The 23457-nt window shown below is 38.5% G+C and overlaps 1 protein-coding gene across 1 annotated transcript in view; it reads left to right on the top strand.

Moving 5' to 3' along the window:
- KALRN (kalirin RhoGEF kinase) overlaps positions 1-23457 on the top strand; it is a 695315-nt gene that overhangs the window by 491138 nt on the left and 180720 nt on the right. The window contains 6 exon segments of the mRNA XM_042446189.1: positions 8552-8671; positions 13261-13452; positions 15182-15331; positions 16976-17090; positions 21256-21371; positions 22365-22487. Coding sequence (XP_042302123.1) covers positions 8552-8671; positions 13261-13452; positions 15182-15331; positions 16976-17090; positions 21256-21371; positions 22365-22487 — 816 coding nt within the window.

Raw genomic sequence — 23457 nt, 5'->3', positions numbered from 1 at the left:
AAGGAAGCATGTGCACACTTGAAACCAAATGGCAACCAATGAAGATTTTTAACTCTGGGGTAACAGAAACAATATTTCTCACAGGATCACCTGTTGAAAAGTATCTGCAAGCTCCTAAACTGTCTGGAAGCCCATATAGAGCACCTTACAGTAGTCATAAGAGCCGTATGAAGATCTGTGGTGCTTGCTTGTGGCTGTAACTCATTTTGAACCTTACTGTTCTTGGTTTCGTTCTTTTATTTGCTTAGAAACTCTCACTATGTATGACCTGCTCTGTAATATTTCCTACAAACCTCTTCATAATTTAAGGGAATGATATTGTTTTAATAGATGTGAATGAGTCATGTTATTTCCATATTGTTCTCTCACCATCTATATAATATAAAGAGAAAGCAAAGTGTCATTGGTCTAGGAATGAACTTTCAGACTACTTCAAGAGAGATGTTAACAGCTGTGGTTCATTAGAGTTTCTTTAGCTTTATAGGGGAGCCTTTTCACTTAGGTGCTTTTCAGAGAGTTCATTTTATTTGTTCAGCTGAATACTTTAAAAGTCAATTGATTATTAACCTGTGAATTATTGCAGCTATAACTTTCCCTGGAAAGAGCTGGGTTTAAATATATCAGTGCCCCGTCATAAAGTGGCTGGATTTGGCTTCCTGTGGGATGAGTCATAATCAAAATCACTTAGTGAAATTGGAATCTATATTGATTTTGGCACATTCTTCACTTCCAGCCCAGATCCAAATGGGCTTCACTTTTATTTTAGGGCATCTGAAACAATGAATGGTCTTAAATTCATTACCAAATTGCCCTTGCTCCTAGGAGCAAAGGAAGAATGGGCTACCACCAACCTATTCTTAATGCTACCCTACTTAACTTTTGCTGACACAGTAAAAAATCTGGAAAGGCTAGAATGCCTATATATGGTTGCATTTTAACATAATGGCAATGGGAAATCCCAAAAATGGGGGGGGGGGTAGCCCTCATCTCATTTAGGAACAGTTATTCTTTTCAAAAGTGTACTCCTTAGGCTTCAGTGTCAAAGGAATGGGTTGATGTTTGGAACCTCTGGAAACAAAGGAAGTGCAATACAGTGGCGGCCTTTCCCAGCCTCTGTCAGATTTCATAAACAGAATGGCCAGGTGGTTTTCAAATTATTGGGATGATGTTGAGAGAAAGAGAGAGACAACAATTTTTCAGGGTTCCTTTTACTATGGCTTTTCCAGTTCTGTGGCAAAGTGTCCTCAAGATGTGAGAGGTATTATCAAAATATTTGACTAGCCATTGGGAATCTCTAGTTCATAGGCATACATGGGCACATAGGACACAGTATTGCCATAGTTTGAGAAATAGTAGGAGCTTACAGAGCAGCAAGGCAGTGCAGCATTTGGAACAGCATCAAGTAAGACTATTGCTCTGACAAGGTCTGAAGCTCAACTGATGTCTTTAATACCTCTTGGCTAGTATGGTGTTTCCAAGGCTGAATGCATTTACTCACAAAATGGGAAGCCTTTATGGGCAAAGCCTTTGGCTTAAAGCCTAACTTGCTCATCTTTCTAGACTGTCATACCAAACACGCTGCTATTGTAAGAACATTGGCTGCAGGGATCATGGAACTCTTGGAGAAGGATGTGCTGTCGCAGAGCTGGAGCTAGGCTTAGGGGCCACTACTGTTGGTTGGAATTCATGGATCTCAGGCACAGAGATATCCATCTATGGGTTTCAAGTCTTTCATACTAAAGAGTCTGTACTTTCCTTTGCTAATGGCCTACCAATAGCAGCAGCACGAGGAAGAGACGCCAACCATAGTTGCACTGCTTCATGACTAAGTTAAAAAGAAGGAACTGCCAGAAAGACAAGGGAAAGACTTGGAGAACACATCCTGGCTCTACCTACCCCAATTATGAGATAGCACCATGCCAATGACAAGGAATAACGTCAGGCCATCTTAAAGACAATCTGATGTAGGTCCTATTGAAAATAGAAGAGAAGACACTCTGTTCATGTATTCAGAAGCCTAAAGTCCAAAGTGTCAGGATTTTTAAAATCTTGGATAGTAGAAAGATGATGGCATAATAATGAAGAGTTAAATCTACCTTTGAATCTGGCTTTCTAGGCCCTCGATGCACTTGCAATTTCACTGGGAGATTTTTTCAGTCCCGCTGAAGAGATTGGGTAATAATAATAATAATAATATTTATTTGTATTCTGCTTTTTCACAAAGGAATCAAAGCAGATTCTAAGAGTATAAATAAAACTTCAAACAATTAAAAATACAATTTAAAAACCCCAGAACACCAACCCTCCCACCAGTCATAATACTGATTGCTTTGTTTGGCCGTGAAAATGGGGAGTCTGCACATCTATAAACTCTTGACTGTGTTTATAGGAATTACCATAATATATGGATTTTTCATGGAAACTCTCAAAAAGTATTTAAAAGGGGTAAAAGACAGATCTCTCCAGTTGTTGGAATGAGGTTAATCCCTACTCCTTTGCTTTTCAGGAGATTATACTAATTGTAGTAGCTTAAATTCTCTACCCTATGATAATGATCAGCACAGTTACAGTTATCCTTGAATCCTCTAGACAAATTTCACGTACAAAGGGCTTTGCTTAGTGAAACATGTATTACATTTCCAAGAAGATGTAAAAGTAATTAATGTTTCCTGAATATGTGAAAGAGAAACTGAGAATTGAAAAGAAAAAAAACCCAAACCCAACAAGCTTCTTCTGGTGCAAGCAGAATTTTATCCATTTTGGCTCTTAGTACAACAGAAGGGTAGAAAAGAAAAGATGGGAAAGGAGAAAAACCAAATGAGTCACTTCACTGTTAGTGCTGCTAAAGTTTAAGTATACTTTATTCATAAATGTCTGTTTCGAAACTATTTTTTAAAGCAAGGGGCTGAATATTTTGCAGGAAGAGTTGCATGTAGCCATTAAAATATTGCTCTCATTTTAAATCCAGAAAGACAAAAAAGGACACCCTTTCAGTTTTACTGAGATCCTCCCATTTAAGTTGGTGTGCTCCTGTTATCTGTTTGAACAGAAAAGAGAAAGAGTAGGACTGTTTTCCAATGTGCTATGAGTACCACCTTGGAATCTGGTGGCATACATAGCACAGAATATAAACAGCTTAATCTTTCAGTTACTAGTAGGACAATTGGTACAGATCTGGATGAGAGAATGCCTGTTTCTATGACTGAGAAAGCCCCAGACCTTAGAAGTGTTAGTTTTGTTTTTGTTTTTTTTGGACTGTGGTTCCCAGAATACCATCCTGTGTCACTTGGACCTTTTGCAGACCAGACTGGAAGAGTTTGTGGACCAAATTAGGTTCAGGTGGCATGGACACTTGCCTTCCCTGCTCTGTGCACTATGCTCTCATGTAGCTTGTTAGCTACTGCCATGCTCATTAGCAACTTATGTTACAAAACCAGACAGTCTGGTTGTATGGATCAGCTCAAGGGTTTTATGAGGGGAGTCTTGTTTTTTTTAAGAGGTTATCAGTGTAAACAAAGAAATTAAGTGTGGGCAAATGTTCCATCCCTGCTGATCTACATTCTGACCCTTAAGCTCTGAGTTACCAAATTGTCACAGGCTTCATTTAGTGATTTCAGATTGATTCTTAGAGCTGGCCTTGAGTTCTAAAACTAAAGGCTATGAGCAATAATGGACTGTAATCCTTTTCACTGAGTTATTTACACTTGTCTGTTTAAGTCAGTAACAAGCAGGCAGAAGCTGGTGATGCAGAAAAGATATTGATCATGAAGTAGCTGGCAATTTGACACAGTATTTTAGATACTTAGTATTGATTACTTTTAGTGGTAGTCTCCCATAGTAATGCAATAATGGTGCTGTTGGTTGCTATTTACTTGTTATGAAATGAACTAACTGGATGGGGTAACGGATATAGAAATTACATTAATTTCTGATATAGTTCTGTTTGACAGAGCAAGAAAGGACTTAAATTTAGGGGACATTCAAAGTGGCCAAAAGTGTCACGAACATGGTGATTGCAATTGCTGTATGTACTACTTTTCTTAACCTTTTTAAATATCCAGATGCCATTCTGGTATTTATAGGGTTCTGTTAGCTTATTCTCATCCTTTTCCACTTTTTTGATCCTTACATCCTGCCCCCACCACCCAGCAGCCACCAATCTCCTATCTAGAATAAATCTAGAAAGCCACCAGTTTTGTTGAAGGAACCTCTCTCTCCCCTTCTCTCTCGCAATGTTGTTTTCTTGTAAGTCTCTCCAGTGCTCATTGGCCCAATAGGAGTCCATGCACCAATTTTTTTTTAAAAAGGCAAAAGAACAATTTTGTTATTGTAGTTGTGTGAGGAAGTAAACTGAGAAACCTGTACCATATGCGAGCAGAGCCTCCATGAAAAATAGGTGTCAGCATGGATCCACCTTCCTTCTCTCATACAGCTGCTCTTTGGCCATGTAAATGCCCTTTTGTGTCTTTCTGTTCTGTCAACATTAGATGCCAGTCTTTGAGAGGAGAGCACCTGTCTTGTTTTGCTTCTGCTAGAAAACTTTATGTACATGAATGGTGTTGTATAAATAACATATGATCATAATTTACCACCAGGTGGCTTCCAGTTCCACAGGGTAGACTTCATATGTCTATGCCTTGGGAAAAATAAGTCATTCCTCTTTAAAATTCCTAGGCACATCAACTTCCTAGGATAACAATGTTAAGTAGGAAAGTGTCCACTGAAAAATTCCAGCATTAGATCATGATGAGTCATCAGGGCAATTTATTTGTTCCAGCCCAACTTAAACTGCGCAAGCTGGTTTTGTATAGTACACACAACACCAGTCTACTGTTTCAATATTTTGGATGAAGTATGAAAGCACCATAACTTCCTTTAGAATCTCAGATGTCATTCTCTGGCAACTGTAGCAAAAATTGTTGAGAGAATCAAGATAAATGAAAAAGTCTAACCCTGCTGCTGAATACAGTATAACCAAATGTTATTTCATTTTATTTTATTTCTCTCCACTCAGGATCAGTTAAATGTATGGACAACTTGCTTCTTTTTATTTCCACTTAATGGCGATGAATTTCTTTCCTCTGAAGGGTGGCGGCAATTGCTATTTTAAAAGCTAGATAGACCAAGGGAGGGAAAGGGGATTCTTTAAAGGCAGTTTCATTAATCATGATTGGAACAGAGGTGTGGGTTGCAGGAAGGATTATATTGAGACAGTTAAACCAAATTTATTAGGTTTCAAAGCCCTGCAGATCATGAACAACATTTGATCACACATTAAAGTTTGCTTCTATTGGTGATGTGGATTCATCTGTTTCTATATAGACAAAACATGAAACAAAAAGACACATTATTTTCCAACCACATAAAATGATTCCAGGAGATGCAGGCAAATATGTCTAAGTGTAAATATGCAATTTGGGAGCTTATATGCAGAAATAAATTGTATTCTTCCCTATTAAACAACAAATGACATATGGCAAGCAAGCCACATGTGGTGCCTAAGGCTCTGTTATGTGACCCACAGGCACTTATTAAAATGTTAAAGGGTTTCAGTTTCAATTAAAATCACAAAATAAGTTTCTAGGCCTCAGAGGTATGAAGAGGTACTTGATGGAATGGCAAAGTGTTACACAGCTGGCATCAAAGAAGCAAATAAAAAGAAGCCCCTTTATTGATTTTCAACTCCCATGAGTTCTGCATCCATATATTAATATTCTCCAGAAGCCAAATTACACCCCACCCAAATGCAACAGTTTAAGCACAGAAACAGGTTTAAAATATAAAAATGAAAGCTACATCAGGAAAGATGTGGTATTTTGCATATTTTTAGAAGGCCCTGGCAGCCATTCTTGCTAGTTTTGACTTTCTACCTATATTAACTGCTAATATGCACCTGTAATGTCATCCTTTGATGTTGAAAAGAAATTTGGTGTATCTCAAGGAGTAAAAATTCACTTGATTCTGGGCCTCATCCCACACCTTAAAATTCCAGCTGTGATATCCTTTTTGAAATTGTTGTTTTTTTAAAGAGAGAAATGAAGTTTATGTGCTTGTTTCTGTAAAAAAAATGAATTATTTTATTGTGCTGTTTCAACCAACATCTGCAAAATGGACTGCCTTCTCAGTCATTTTGGTATAAATTGTCATTCTAGTCATTTTGGTAAAAATTGTATCTTTCATTCCAAATCATAGAGCTGGAAGATCAATGATCAATTATATGATCAATTATATATTGTATGATCACAGAGTAGGGTGGTCTGGTGGCACAGTGGTTAAATGCCTGTACTGCAGCCACAAGGTTGTGAGTTCAATCCCAGGGGCTCCAAGGCCCATTCAGCCTTCCATCATTTTGTAAGTCAGTAAAATGATTACCCAGCTTGTTGGCGGCAATTGGTTTACACATTGTAAACTGCTTAGGGAGTTCTTACTTTACTGATAAGTGGTATAGAAATGTTCTTGCTATTGCTGTTGCTATAGAGGTCTCATGGGCCATTGAGTCCAACCCTCTGCTAAAATGCAGCATCTTTCAGTTAAAGCACCCCTAGTAGGTTGTTGTTTGGCCTGTTTTTGAAGATATCTGTCCAGCCTCCTTTATGAAGGAGACCCTACCACTTTTCTGGGCAATTGATTCCATTGCTGGCTTGTTCTTACTGTTACAACATTCCTTCTAATAATTTTTTGTGGGTTTTTCAGGCCATGTAGCCATGTTCTAGAAGAGTTTCTTCCTGATGTTTCACAAGCATCTGTGGCTGGCATCTTCAGAGAATGCTTGCCTGGAAAGGAGTTGGGTATGTATATACTGTGTGAACCCAACTCCTTTCTAGGCAAGCATTCTCTGGAGATGCCAGCCACAGATGCTGGCGAAATATCAGGAAGAAACTCTTCTAGAACATGGCCACATAGGCCAAAACTCCCACAAAAAGCTATGGATGCCGGCCATGAAAACCTTCGACTTCACAGTTCCTTCTAATGTTCAAATAAAATCTACCCCTCTGTAACTTCAAACCATTAGACCTGATCTTACCATCTGTGGTAGCAGAGAACAGGCCTGCTACCACAGATGGTAGTCCTTGAGATATTCAAAGAGTGCAATCATATCACTTCTTCAGTCTTCTCTTCACTGAGCTGAACATCCCTTCAACTCTGTCTCATATTGTTATATTCTCCATACCATTGATCATACTTGTTGACCTTTTCTGAACCTGCTATGACTTGTTTATATACTTCCTAAAATGAGGTTCCCAGAAGAGAATGCAGTACTTCAGACAAGGCCTAACCAGTGCAGAATATAATGAGACTATTACTCCCCTCAACTTGGAAACTATGTTTTTATTAATGCCAGTTAAAATAGCATTTACCTTCGCTCTTGCAGCATCATATTGCAGGATCATGTTCAATTTATCAACAATAATCTCAAGGTCCTTTTTGCATGTACTGCTGAGCCATGAGGTCCCCCCATCCTATACCTGTGTATTCAAAGATTTTTTGGCACAAATTTAGAATTTTGCATTTATATCTATTGAATTTAATTTTATCGATTTCTTCCCAATTTTCTGGTTTATCAGTGTTCTTCCAAATTCTGTTCCTGTCTACCAAAGTGTTAGCTGCCCTCCCAGTTCTGTATCATTTGAAAACTTGCTAAGAATTTCCTCCACCTCATCATCTCAGTCAGGGATGGGGAACCTGTGGTCCTCTAGGTTCTGACAAATTCCCATTTCCATCATGCCTCAGCACCAGCCAAACTGCAGGATGTTTTAGCCAGGCTCATGAAGGCTTGGTTGTAACTCCCCCCCTTATGGTGATGCTAAGCATTTGATAAGGCTCCCCATAGTATTTTGATTAGCAAACTGGGTAAAGGTGGAATAGATAACTTTTATTAAGATCACTAAAGTGATATCGAAGTCTAATATCAGTTACATGATTTTTCAAATTCTCCAGACTTCTTTATCAGACATGATACAGTATTACAAAATTAGGTGATAAGGGAAGAAACAATAGACTCTAAAACTCTGGCTTGGTGGATTGGCCATTGAGTGTGTCCCTGCAGCTGCAAGATGGTTACTGTAGGATCAGTGAACAAAAGCACAATTAAAAGTTTTGGGGTTTGGGGTTCTTTCTAGTATGGATCATAAGTTTGAGGGTTTTATTTTCCTAGAGCTTCTTGTGTGTCTCCATCTAAGGTTCCCCACTTATAATAGAGTACACTTTATTGAAATCTAGGCTACTATAACTTGAAAACCTACTTTCACTGTAGTTGGTTTCACTGCCAAAAGTGCTTCCATCTAGTTCAGATTAAATTTCTAGTTGTTCACTCTTCCACCCCACCCCCCCAAGTTTCAGTTTCAGGAATTCGGCAGTGCCGCTAGGCACTTAATAAATAAATAGAAATACAAAGTAGAGTTGGGCATTATCCATAAAACAATGTCACATCAGCAAAACCTCTGAATGACCTCCTCCAGTAGTGTCATGTAGAAAAAGTTTTAAAAGTTAAAAATGTTAAAAAGTTATTTTTCAGTGTGTCTTTTAAGATTTCTTTCTTTCCTTCTTCCAGGTCCTTGGCTGGATCCGGAATGGAGAATCGATGCTCAATGCCAGTCTTGTCAACGCAAGCTCCTTGTCAGAAGCTGAGCAGCTCCAGAGAGAGCATGAGCAATTCCAGCTGGCCATAGAGGTAACATTAATGGGCATATCTGCATTTCCTTTCCTCTCATAAATGGGCAAAGATGAGGCCATCTGACAGGGCATAATCTGAATGGTGATCAAAAGGAAAAGAAACAAAATTATCAGGGAATTGCCTTGCTTACATTATAACAGCAGGGGAAGACTAGTTCTGGAGGAAGTCATTTTCTGCACGGTATAAACTCTTCTATCGCTGAACCTCCCAATTCCTTACAAAACCTTAATATTGATGAAAATGCTGCTCATTCTTTTTATTATTCTTTTGATTCCTTCCCTTCCCTTCCTCTTGGAGCCTTCATGGTTTCCCAGCACTTCAGAACAGGGTTTTGTAGTGCATCAGAAGTTGCTACTCTGTTAGTGGAAATCCAGCACTAGATCCTGCCCAGTGTTTTTATGCTTCGAAAGACAACACTACTGGTAGTAGCCTTTGATTTGCTTCCAGACTTGGTTTTACTGGCTAGCAATAAATAAATGGAAATCACTTTCTTCTTTTCCCAGCTCCTGAAAAGAAAAAGAAAAAGACTGTTAAGTTGTCTTGCACTAGATTGAAAGACAAGAGATTAGAATAGCCAATTATGTGAATCCAAAATTTATACACTGAACATGGATGAACCATATCATTTTTCCAGCATCAAATATGAGTTCCATAAACTGGGCTGCTCTACTACCAGCATTTGTGTTGGTAATAGAAAACAGATTGCTTTTTCCTTCAACTGCAGAAGGGTTGAAAAATCAATATTGTTTACATTCTTGGTATCTTAGGCAGTTTTCTGAAATGACATGGTGGTCAAATAGTTATTTATACTGGTAAACAGAAGAAAACATTTTCTGTTTTGTTTACATTATTTTTCCTGTTGTTATTACCCTTTATTAGATGCATCAATAAACTTTAAAGATATAAGATATAATGCATACTATTTAATAAAAAATAACTTGAGGAATGCAATTAAAGAGATTTTTGAACTTCAAAAGTGTCTGAACCTTCCCATTCTTCCCCAAATTTATTCAGTTTTATTTTTCACTTCTGGGTATTTATACAGTGTGCTTGCTCAAAATGGCTAATTCCCAAAGTTTGATCAAACATTTCCTCAGCTAATAGAAGTCTTTGCATTTCCAATAACCTGGAATTTTCAGCAACTTGATTAAATTGCTCCTCTAGGGGCTATAGATACTGAAGGGGAAAAGAGGTAGGGGGAATGAGCAACTGCAACCACTTATGTTAGGATGAAATGGCTACAACATTTTACTGGTTACTATTTCTGCAGAATTTGGCACTGCATAGGGCTTGGATCTAATCATCAGTCCACTACCCTGCTGACCAGTTCCCCTCCTAACTTGCTTGCTGAAATTGGTTTATCAAACTTCAGGACTTAGCCATTTGGGGTGTAGAAGTTGAAGGTTGCATTGCAATGAGAGTGGCTGAGAGTGAGCCTGGCTTGTCAGACACTGTGTTGAAACATTGTCAAAACATCTCACCCCTAGATCTTTTATGGAAACCCCTTTTGACAGATAATAAGCCTGCCCACTCCGACTGAAATGGATCCAGTCTAGTGGCAACCACACCATAAAAGTAGGACGACCTTAATGCCAGATCTTGGTGCCAAATCTATGTAATCTGCAGCCAACCCAGGATTTCATTTTTATTGCAGCCATGTAGCACATAGTTCATCCAGGAGTGGGTCAAATCCATTCCTTGCCCTACTACCTCTTCTCCTGAAAGTGAGATAGGGTATATTTTATGCTGCTATGAACTCATGGGATCTCATACGGTGAGAAGGAGATGTTAAAGGGGGAAAAAAACAGCATACATTTCTACATCTGCTGCATGACCTTCTTGTAGTGTGGTGACTCGTGATAGGTGACCCATACAACAGCTTGAACCTGACCCATATATCCCTAAATTCCTCTCTGCCAATAAAACTGCTATCAAGATGGTGAACACCTCAAGGAAATTTATGCCCTAGCTCTGTCCATCTCTACCTACTGTTCTGGTGCACCATCAGCCTTGGAAATAAATTCCAAATCCAAAGGTCCCTAATGAATCGGCCTGTTACGCAGCTGGAAGCAAGTGCCATATTTGTAATATCTCTCTGTCCGTCCATCTGCTATATTTATATCCAGCTTTTCCAACAAATAGGTCAAAGCAGAACAGATAGCTGCTCTTCCCTGTGCCATTTCATCCTCAGAACAACTCTGTAAGGAAGTAAGGCTGAGAGATAATAACTGGCCCAGTAGGCTCTTGGCTGAGTGGAGATATGTATCGGAGTCCATTTCTGGCTCTGCTACATGAGCCCAGATACTTCTTTAAAAGGACTAGTAGCTATTTTGTGCAGACAGACTTGACCTTAGTGTGGACTAGGTTATCTTTTAAATATTTCAACTATATTTACTTCAAAGTTTAGTGGTTTTCTTTCTTTTCTTTTCTTTTTCTTTTTCCTATGGATGCAGCTGGAAATACTAGATTCTAGTAACTAGAATTTCCAGTTGAATGTAGTGGTCACAATGACATGATACTAAAACTGGGGTTTTTTGTTGCAGTTCTAGTGCAACAATATGCAATGTGAAGTTGCAGTCTATGTTGGCTAGAACATATATCCAATTTCAAAATGACTCTCTTTTATTTTCTGTCTAATATAAATATTAAAGTTTTTGGGACAAACTGATTTTACCTAGCCTGGAAATTCCTAGCAATTGGAAAATTGCAGCTATTTTATGTTCTTATCTTGATATGTGCCCAGTTTTAATATGTCTATGCCTAGAAATTTTATTGATTTATTTTTTGTAGTATATTTCAAACAAAAATGCACTAAACTGCTTATTAACAGTTAGCCTGGGAGCTTCTTTTCGCATTGTTGACATTGCAGTGCACTGAAAGCAGCAATATCCTGCTCCTTCAAAAACAATGATAAATTGTTTCTATGTATAGTCATTTTTTAACAGAGGTATTGGTCACTTCCTAGTAGGCTCCTAACAACATTTGATGTGTGTTTGACATATTATGGCAAATTTAAAAAGAGTGTTAAAACTTGTCATCCAGTGGAGGAGATTTTGCATCATTCAGCTACATATTGACTAGATTAACCAGACCTCCCTCTCGAGCAGGACACACGTTTCCTGTTGGCGCAGGTTGCTGCATGCAGAGATGCTTGTTCTAGGTATTCACTAAAAACTTCACTTGTTGTGCCAATGGGAGAAAGCAAGTTTGTTCAGTGAGTGGAAGATTAAATTAAATATTGATGGTCTTTAAAGTCTCAGCATGTCTCTAGTGTCTGCAAAAAATAGGGAAGCAAAGAAGAGCTAGTCATCATATTGTCCCTTTCTTTCCAAATCCATTTAATTAATTAATTAATTTTGCCTGCCCTTTCCACTGGATCAAGTCAGGTCACAACATAAACAATAACAATAAAATACATATAAATATAAAACCACAAAATTATAATCCCCTACCCCTCCCTCCCTCCCAATCTTATAACAGGATTAAACAGTGAACCAATATAAAATCAGATTAAAAATTGAATACAATAAAGAGACCATCAAACTAGAGGTGGGCCATTTTCCATGGAGGAGGACAGCTGTTCATGTTAATGTCAGTGGGGTGGAAGGTCAGTCTGGAAAGGCCTGTTGGAAGAGATCCGTCTTGACAGCCTTTTTGAAGGCATCAAGAGTAGTGATATGACGGGTCTCCTTTGGCAGGCCGTTCCAGAATTTAGGAGCGGCAGATGAAAAGGCCCTCTGGGTAACCGCAGCCAATCTGATCTTCTTAGGCTGCAGCAGATTCATACCAGAGGACCCTCAAGTGAGCTTGACCTAAGCCATGTAGGGCTTTAAAAGTTATAACCAACCCCTTATACTGCACCTGGAAACTAATTGGCAGCCAGTGTAAAGATTTTAAAATAAGTGTAATATGGTCAGCCCTAGATGTACCAGTGACCAATCTGGCTGCCATATTTTGTACTAATTGGAGTTTCTGAACTTGGTACAAGAGTAGCCCCAAATAGAGTGTATTGCACAAGTCGAGCTGAGATGAATATTGGGGCAGAGAAACCCTTTGGATTAGCTAGGTAGTAGCAACTAGTAACATTTGAATACTTTCATAATTTTTAACTTCATTATTATTTTTGGAAGGGTGTATTGCTCTTTTCAATGCATTGCAGTACACAACAGTATGTTAAAAGAAACTCTTTTGAACAAACCACATTTTCCTATTCTGATTCTTCAATTGAACATATTAATATTTTACCTTTCAGGTCTGTTGTTGGGGGTGGTGACCCAAACTTTTAAAAGTACTGAGTATGTTAAAAGTATTATGCAAATTATCATTAATGTCAACATCCCCTTTCCATTGAGCTTACAAGCATATTTTTTAGAAAAGTATAAATATTTAAAATAAGCAAGAAAATTTATCTGCAGAATGTTTTATGAAGAGAATCTGTTAGTTCTGGAACTCACTCTAAAATGTTTCATTCTTTCACATTTTCATGCTCACACCTCACATCATTATACCATTTGCCTGGCACATCTATACAAATCTCTCTTTCCTCCCCGCATACACAGTCCCTCTTTCATGCCACTTCCTTGCAGAAGACACACCAGAGTGCCCTCCAGGTACAGCAGAAGGCAGAGGTATTGCTGCAGGCTGGGCACTATGATGCTGACGCCATCAGAGAATGTGCAGAGAAGGTGGCATTGCATTGGCAGCAGCTGATGCTCAAGATGGAAGACAGGCTGAAGCTGGTTAATGCATCTGTTGCTTTTTATAAAACTTCAGAACAGGTGAGCAAAACAGTGCCTTATACAGTCATACTGTATTTGTTTGTTTGTTTGTTTGTTTATTATTGTTCCCATAGAATATAGTCAGTTATTGTTCTCATAGTCAGTTATATGAGATAGCATCTATTACCACCTATTCACTGAAATGGGATGTAAACCAATGGCTGAAGCAGACAGCCTGTCTGTTTCAGGTCCAAGATTGTACAATTTTGTAAGGCCTGGGAGCACTTTTCCCCTTCCACCAATCTCAGAGGCTCAAGAGGCTCTTGATGAATGTGGAAGTGGCTAGATATTTACTTCTGATTTCATAAAAGCCTTTTAAAAAACCTGGTGTTGTGAGTTTTTGTCAAAAGGTGCAGAGATGGCGTACTAAAAGAAAAGTGTCATATGTGGTGGAATTGCTGCACTGTGGAAAAGTGCTGGGGGGAAATCCACACAACAGTTACTGAGATCCTAAAAGTAGACTTTAAGATGGTAACAGAAGTTTACTTACTGAATATGATAAATAAGACAAATAAAAATGGAGAAAGAACATTGGAGACAGCTACTTTATATGGTCAGGTCAGCAAGAATAACACTAGATTCTTGTTTTAGCAACAAAAGTATTTCCAAGAGGCTGTTCAGACCGGCAGTTTGGGCCGGCTTGGGAGTGGAATTGGGGTGTAGGGTCTCCACGATGCATGCCCTGGCTCCACCCCAGGCAGCATGACACTGTGCAATGCACCATACAGGGCGTGGCATCACGGTGCTGCTCTGGTGCTGCATACAAACGAAGGAGTGCTGCAAAGCCACAGCTATTGCACTAAAGAGAGAAAACCACACAATGAATTCACCACCAGCAACAGTCCAGGAAGTCCATCTTGCACCCTATCAAACTTGAGTAAATGCATTATGAATTCCCTTTAATATAGTTCATGATAATACTATTTTTGATATGGTGTCATCAAGAAGCAAATTAAGAGTGATGTCCTCAATCTAAAACCTGACTGGATAAATGGCATCTCAGAGTGCCATTCCTGCCATTACTAAGGTCATGAAGCATGAGTTAGCAGTAGAAGCAGGACTACAGTCACAACAACAATAAAAAAAGTGAGCAATGGAGATTTGTGACACATCATACAGTGGAACCTTGCCTTATGCTGGGATCCGTTGCAGACCCCCCCCCCCCCCCAACATAAGGCAAATCCCGTGTAAGCTCAAGCTTGCAGCGGCAAAGCGCCCGCCATTCATTTGATGGCAATGTGACTTGCGCATAAATAGGAGACCAAGTATGGTGTTCCCATGTATGGAGCGGGTGCACTATCTGAATTATATCTCATGTTTCTGCCAGAAAGATGCTCTTAATAGAAGTTTTGGCTCAGCCTTTTCTACTCTGCACACAGACGATAGATCTGTGAATGTTCCAAAGGTGTACTGTATTTCTACAGTAATTCAAATGCAGGTGTACTGTATTTGTACCCAAATTCAGTCTTTTGGGAAACCACAGTAGGGTTTGTTGCAGTATTATTACTGAACCATTTTTACATAATTCCAACTCTATGATTCTATAATGGGGAAAGCCACCATTGATCACCCAGGATTTTCCTATAATTTGGGCCTAAACAATTGAAAACTGTTTTCAAGCCATTTCCAGATCATTCATGCTGCATTAAAGCACACTTGAATACTACTTAACATTGTAGATCACAACAGCTTGTGTAGCCAAGCTATTTTATGCTGGTTTGTGTCTCAGGTTTGCAGTGTGTTGGAGAGCTTGGAACAGGAGTATCGAAGGGATGAAGACTGGTGTGGAGGCCGTGATAAGCTTGGACCAGCATCTGAAATAGATCATGTTATCCCCTTAATCAGCAAACATCTGGAACAAAAGGAAGCCTTTCTCAAGGTCTGCCCTATTTGTCTCAATATTTAGTAGTTTTTACTTTGGGGTAACTATGAAAGTAGCTGGGCAGTAATCTTGGTAGTCATCCTGGGTGGGAATTGGTTTAGACAAAATGCAGATTATGAACTGTATGCCTTCATATCCATGTAGATTCTACGGTGTAAGACAAAGGTGTATCTGCATATTGTTTTATAGAAGTGAAAACTAGCACAGCATACACATTATGTACAGTTGTCCATTCTTTCTGTAATGGTTTCATGAAGGGACAGCCTAAAGTCACTCCACATCACCCCAAGAATAGGGTTTCCCAGGGTTTTCTTTATTCCAAAAAAGGAAAAATGGGCACCACTTTGCAATATTGTTACATGTATGGGTGCTTCTCCATTTGCAGCATCTCCTTCCCTTTCATTCACAACTTTTGCTTTTTCAGGTCATAGAAGTGACTAGATCTTTCACAAATTGTACTCCTCACATGAATATAGCTTACTCACATGAACAACACTTTAGTGCATTGGCTTCTGATGTGTCACCAGGACTAAGCATTACTAAATAACTTTTCTTCCCCCCACCCCCCCCCCCCCAAAAAAAAACCTAGATGTAGTTGTCAGACTGTGCTGTGCAAAGGCTTTCTGCCATAATAGAGAACAGTCAAGCATGAGTAAAGATGGCTTTGGACAGACCTTTACAGCTGTTGGTTTCTAGGTAGTTTTATGTTTGCTTCTGTAACTCCTGGGTGGGAGGAAGAGATTGAGAGGGAGACGGTAAACTGCCACGTTGGAGGGACAACTGAAGTTTCCTGTTTTCTCCTAATCTAATTAAGGGTATATTTGAGTAGAGCGTAAAGCCCCCAACTCATATACTATGCCCTTTCCTTCCCTGCTTTCCTTCCTCTCAGCTCTCACTCAGTAATTGCAGCAAAAGGAAGAGATTGTGGCTCATGAAGATGTTTTGCATGTATATAAGAACAAGATTTGTTCTCTGGCACTTCCATATAAAAGAACTTCAAGGCTGGGAGGGATCTCTGCCTTTGTCTTTTCAAAACTGATGCCAGTAGTTTTAAAGAGTATTATTCTATTTGGACTATTAGTCTAATTAGAATAAAGCAATTCATTGTCGTTGTATATTAAATAGCAAACAAATTGCAGCAGGAAGAAGCAGGCTTTTGTTTGCTGTCCCCCCCTTAGCTCCACACCTCAGCTGATCATAGTTCACATACATCTTCAAGGAATTCTTCATTCATTCATTTTTCAAAGTGACAACATACACATGGTGTAACAGTATAATTCTAAAGGAACATTCTTCAGAAGAAATCAACTGGCATCTGCCAGAATAAAGATTTAAATGTATTATCCTTTGTTGGGCTCTTACACTGTTGCTTTTCTGCTAGAATCATCTAGGGTTTTTTTTTTTCCCCATGTAGCATATCCTATTATATCATGCCATCCCCAAGATGATGGATGTGTGTGATTGCACTCTGAGATTCTCTTAGTATTTTGTCATGCACATCAGAATTTTTCAGAGGTCAAATGAGAAAAGAAGCTCATGTCACAGTTCATTAGATTCCTTGATGTTTTATTTTCTTACTCACTTGTCAAAAGGGTAACTGTTGTGTTTGGGGGGGGCATGGGTGTTGTTTGCTGCCTACAGGCCTGCACACTAGCACGAAGGAATGCAGAAGTGTTTCTCAAGTACATTCACCGAAACAACGTCAGCATGCCAGGGGTAGTGAGCCATACAAGGGGACCTGAGCAACAAGTCAAAGGTCAGTGTTCTTCAAGAGAAGTGTTAATGGAATGGTAGCTGAGCATTAGAAATACACTGTGCACTCACTGCCTCTGCTTGTGCTCACCACAGAAGTTTTCTTACACCAGAGGAAATATAGTTAATATTTGCCACTTGTTGTACCTTCCATTTCTCACACTTAAGGAGAATAAGATTAGGAAATAATGGATTGATACAATGGTATTGCATGTTATCATTTTTCTTCCTCCTTTTGTTGTTGTTGTTGTGTGCCTCCAAGTCTTTCCCAACTTATAGCGACCCTAAGGTGAGCCTATCATGGGGTTTTCTTGGCAAGATTTGTTCAGAGCAGGTTTGCCATTGCTTTCTCCTGAGGCTGAGAGACTATGACTTGCCCAATGTTACCCAATGGGTTTCTTACTGGCTCAGAAATGCAAACTGTGGATCTATAGAAATATCTAGCACAGAAATTATAAATATGCTCACTTTTGTAGTAGGATATCTTCCATATTCTATAGATAATTACTATCATATTAATAGCTACAGAATATCTTTGAGGCAGATGTTACTGAGAGTCTTCCTCTGATGAATCATAAAACCTATCTTTCATGCTTTCAGTCATTAAAGAGCTCCAATAGTATAATCTAAATGCCTTGCAAATAAGCTTTGTTAACACAAGGCTTATGGTTTGTCAGAAAGTCAGCTGCCTTCAGTAGTATAGTTAATATGTCTAGAAAAACTCAATGTGTATCAGACTATGGCTTTTTTGGTGATGGTAAGATCAAGACCCTGTGAGCTGCAGGGCTAGAAAACATAGACAAAATAGGATACTGTGGGTGGGGAAAACATGTTATGTATAGCCCATCCCTAGGTCAACTAATCAAGGGAGAGAAAAAGCAAGGTGAGATACAAAACCAAGTTGTGGGTTACACTGACAGCAGGCTGAAAAACAGACAGCTTTCATTGCGTTTTTATAGATTTAATTGCTTAGACTGACAAACTGGGGATATTGGATCTTACAGTCACTCAGCTTTCTACTTCATATCTCAGTTCCTTGTCTTTAGCACAGGAAGAAATAAGTGGAGTTTTACCTATGGCCATGGGGAAACAGACCACTACCTTTTCTCTAAAAACTGAGGGTCAAACTTGCTGACCTAGTGTGGTTTTTAAAGAAGTCATCTCTCAAGTGGTGAAAAACTTCAGCTTGTCATGGCACATTATAGTGGGCCCTTTGTATCTGCTGGAGTTTGTATCCCCCCAATGGATAACAAAATCCATGGATGCTCAAATAAATACAGTGGCATAGTGAAATGTTGTCCCTTATTTAAAATGGCAAAATCAAGGTTTCTTATTTGGAATTTATATATTTTTGAATATTTTCAAGCCAGGGAAACTTGAATCTGTTGAGAAAGAAATCCGTGGATACAGAGTATTTTCCGCAACTATATATTTTACATTTAGTATGCTTTCTTGTATCATTAAAAGATAAACAAGATAAATTTGCAAGTTTGACTGCTAAGGTGCATATCTCTGAGGAAATCCTACTGAGGGAGGAAAATGGGTTAATTAACAGAAATACAGATTCCCCTTAACGTCTCATTTTATCCTGAGAGATGGAAATTTATATTTCCCAATAGAACACTTATTATTATTTACAGCTGCATGCTGATATGCACCTAATTTGGTTTTATGAATGCATGTGCTTTGTATTACCTTGCTCTGGTAGGTTCAAGATCGTTCACTGACTTGATAGGACAGCACTTTACACTTTGCCACTTACTAAGTGGTAACCTTGTGGTCATTAGTAATAACAGAGAGATAAGGAAGAAAAATATGATTGTTTTATTCAGCTCAGGGAAAGCAATCTTATTGTACAGTTTCAAAGAAACATGTGCTCATTCCTTCCCGTTTGCAAGCAAGAGTGGAGGAGAAATAATTTCATCTGATTCAGAAATCATTTCTGGTATTTGACACCAATGAACTACTACTGTAATTAAGCACTAAGAAGGAAAGATAGGGAGGAAAATTGTGGTACAGCATCCATGACTCAGCTACACTGTGCTGCAGTGAATAGCTTTTTTTTCTGATTAAGTGTGGAGGGAAGATGACTGTATCCACTCCAGAAACTGGGGAAATTGAGGAAAGTATAAATCGTGCTTCAGTATCAACCTTCGTTTTTCAAGAGGAGCCAATATTGTAATTCACAATGTGATTCCTTTTCTCAGAATTCAGTTTACTCTCTTTCTAAGTCATTTTGACATAGAAACCCATATGACAATTTTTAGGTTTGCCTTTTTTTGTATGATCAAAAGAGCATGAGCTGCTTGGGTGATAATATATCTTGGGAGAGTCTGGGATAATGCTTCAGTTGCTCTCTTTTGTGACCACAATCAAACAGTTCCTAATTTGTTTCAGTTTTGTAGAAAAGTAACAGTTGACTGACAATGCAATGTAGTAATGACTACCGTAAGTAGTTTGGTTTGGGGTCTCCAAATATTGGGATGCTTGCTTGCACTAAAAAATTAGAAATGCCCGAGACTGATATAAATCCATGCTTTAAATAATCTGTATTTCTTTCACTAATATTGCTTAGGAACTTTGTCTGAACAGTCACTTCTATTGTACATGTGTATCAATGGGACATAAGTACAGGGGTGAAGGGATAGTGAATGAAACATGTTACATTGTCATTTTAAGAAATGAAAATATGTCCACAAGGCAGGACTGGTTTTAACATGAATGGAGATGACTGAGCAGAAAACAAGCATATGTATAAAAATCCAGATTTTGGTTTTCCTTTTAGAAGCCACATGGAATTTTGTTTTATTACAACCTACAGTGTTGGTATCAACTAGGTTTTTTTAAAATAATTACTAAAATATCATGTGTATCTCAAAAGATCTTGTTGGAACATTTAATTTGTGGTTCTGTAACTGCTTAGGGCTAGGTATTGCAAAACAAATACTTCTTTGTGAGTTTTCTATCACACCACCACTTCTGTGCAGGAAATAATGTGGATTAATTATTCTGAAAAATATATTTTCAGACATTGTATTAATTTGGAGGAACATTCTGGTGTCTTAAAGCTGTATGTAACACAATCAAATGTGAAAGATGAATCTGAATTCTTCTGAATCAGAACTCTATGGCAGAATCCCCAAAGAGCTGTTGTCAGAGCTCAGTATGTGTGCCACCAAAGCTAATAACATGGTTTAATAAATACTATATAAGTGAATAGGCAAATGTACGAAGTGTGATGTACCATAGATATTTATGGAATTCTCTCCTTCTAGTCTCTGAACAGTAGCAAAGCAGTGATGCTGACAAAGTCACTGGCGAGAGGAGGAACCTTTAGCCTTGTCCCTCTCCCTATAACACTGTCTGGTGTGTTGTAGTTTTCACAGTGCCATTAGTAGTGCAGAAGCAGCAGTACAAATTAGGAAAGCATGAAACACAGGTTTATACGTCCCGTGTGCAAGGTCCATAGGTTATGCACACTTGCTGTACAGGCATGCTTGGACCCTACACTGCAATATTTCCAGTGCAAAACTAAATCATTTGTCTTTATCCAGGCCTTCTAACGTGTGTGTTTTTAAAAATCAAAGGCTTTTCCTATTGTGTTATTGTATTTTAAGTTGTGATTTTAAAAATTGTATACCACCTTCCAGTTCTGAGTAGCATGCATGACATTATAAAAACATTGTAAATAAAGAAATATAAACAGAAAAGTAGCTATTGATGATGCCCCCAGCACAATGCATCTGATTTTACAAAATTAACATGGAATTGCTGGACAGTTAATCTTCTGCTGCTTGTATGATTTGCAAATTTAGCCTTGTCCTAGCGTGGCTTTGGTGCGACTTCTGGACTCTTAGGATGCATGCATCATTGAAACGCCATACCTCCACTGTGACTCGAAGCAGCTTTATTTTGGCTGTCTGTAACAGGCCTATGTAAGAGGGACATATGTTTTTGGGTTGATTGATGTCTGTGTTTATTTAATGAGCTACTTCTGTTAGCGGCTGCCCACCCTCTACTGTCTTGCTTTTTAAAACCGGGTCTGAAACGCCTCAGCCCAGGAACTTCTAGTTCTGTGATGTAGTAGCAGGATGAAATGATTTCAGCTTAACTACTATGTACCCTTGCTAAGCCACATATAGTAACATCTCTCCTCCTTTCTTCCACAGCCATTTTGAGTGAGCTTCTACAGAGAGAGAACCGTGTTCTTCACTTCTGGACCCTGAAGAAACGACGATTAGATCAGTGTCAGCAGTATGTGGTCTTTGAACGCAGTGCTAAGCAGGTAGCTTAACAAAACTTTCATCCCCTCTTATTTTCATGTGTTAGATCTGATAACTAATAGAGCCTGTTTAATAATTGTATTTTGGGGAATATGCACTTTGCAATGTGCTATCCCATGTAAAATGTTTTGTATCTGTCAGGAATGGAAAAGACTCTGAAAAGTTGATTTCAAGACCTGTCACTTGTTAAAACTATGTGGTCTAGATGAGGCATTAGTCTGAATAAATATTGAGGTTGACAATTTGTAAACCAGAAATCAAACTTTACTTTTATCCATGCATATGCAGAAAGAGAGTCTGTTCTGGCTGCTTCATCTCATACATGGTTCTTTCTTATGTCTCATGATCCTTAACCTTAGTTCTTATCTGCTGTAATACAAATCTGAAACCTTCCTCCTTTCAGCATATGTAGAAAAGGGTGAACAATAAAACCCAGAATGGAAAATGTTAAGTAGTCTAGCAGTGGCAGCCTTCCTTATTGCATATGTATTATAGTGTTCTCTGTGTTGTATTCTGGCAACACTAGTAAATGCAAAATGATTTTCTCCCTGCAGTTGCAGTAAACAGTAGCTATAGACAACAAATCACTGTGACAGGCTAGCAGAATTTCACAGTGTGACCTCAACAAAATCATCTGTGGCAGCACAACCTTCATCTTTCCTAATTGAAAAGCCCATTTAGCTACCAATGTAGGCTGAGGAGCAAAATGAGCAAACAGGAAATTCTGATGTAATATTTTACCCATATTATAAATGCCTGCTGCATTTAATTTTTGCACAATCAATCCACACTTATTCTAAAATGTCGCTTTTGTGTTTGGGGACTTCCTGTTACATTATGTCCCTTAAATTTTCCTTTCCTTAGGGTTGGTTGTACTATGCTATTGCAGTAAATCTTCGATCATGTGCTTTGGAAATGTCAATGAAAATGGATCACGTGTATACAACAAATCCATTTTGTTTTTGTTTATTGGATGGGTTTGTTTCCATTTGTAGGCCTTAGACTGGATTCAGGAAACAGGAGAGTATTACCTTTCTACTCACAACTCCACAGGAGAATCAGCAGAAGAAACACAGGAACTTTTGAAAGAATATGGAGAATTCAAAGTACCTGCCAAGGTGAACTGTACTTTTAGTTTTAAAAAAAGCTTCTCTCTGAGGTTTCAGTTAAGGAATTTGTAAAGGTATGCTTGATTCAGAAATCTGTGTTGAGATTATTTGCTCAACAACAAAATCTTCCTTGGGAAAGCATAAGTAGTCATACAACTACCTAGGTTTGCTGCCTTTTACTTGCTGTGGCAGTGGTGCAAACATTTTGTACAAAAACAAAGGGGGAGAGAGATGGGTTTCTTTTATACAGTCATAATTCATTGAATTTCTAATCAGCTACACTTTTGTCTGCATGTATCTTTTGTTTCTAAATAAATGTGAAAAAATAAAAATGTAATAGTCTTGAAATCAAATGCAGATCACCTAATTTCATAATGATTAGCTATTCTAAAAGAACTATAAAACCCCATATTTGTCTTCCCCTAGTTCATAAATTCCAGCATCTGCCTGTGTTTACACAATGCTCTGCAGCCTTCCTATCATCACCTTGTACATTGCTTATTTTAATCCAGTTGAAAATAGATTTAACTATTTTTAAAATTACAGTGGTGGGTTGCTATGATTGATTATTTTAGAGTTTTTAATTCAATTTTGTTTTGATATATTCTTGATTTTAATGATATATTATACTTCATGTAGTCACCGCTCTTAACTCGCAGATCTGAGATCCGCGACCTTGAATATTCATGGAAGGGTGACTTCCGCTATTTTCAATGGCGCACACGCATGGGCCACACGCACAGGGGTGCCCCACTCAAGCCTATGGGGCTTGAGTATGTGTGAGCATCTGTTTTTGCTGGGGAGTCCAACTGCTTTAGAATCTGACTTGTGATGACATGGCCCTGAAAGGCAAACCAAAAAATATCTTAATTTAGAATATGTACATCAATATACCATTCCACAGACACACCCATCATTTTTTGTCAGTTTCCAGATCTTCATATGACATAGCCTCTTCCTCAGATACTTCTCATAAATT

The sequence above is a fragment of the Sceloporus undulatus genome, chromosome 1, assembly GCF_019175285.1.
Source record: "Sceloporus undulatus isolate JIND9_A2432 ecotype Alabama chromosome 1, SceUnd_v1.1, whole genome shotgun sequence".
In the NCBI taxonomy this organism is placed as follows: Eukaryota; Metazoa; Chordata; class Lepidosauria; order Squamata; family Phrynosomatidae; genus Sceloporus; species Sceloporus undulatus.
The sequence above is the reverse complement of the archived record's forward strand: the minus strand, read 5'-3'. Positions and strand labels throughout refer to the sequence as shown.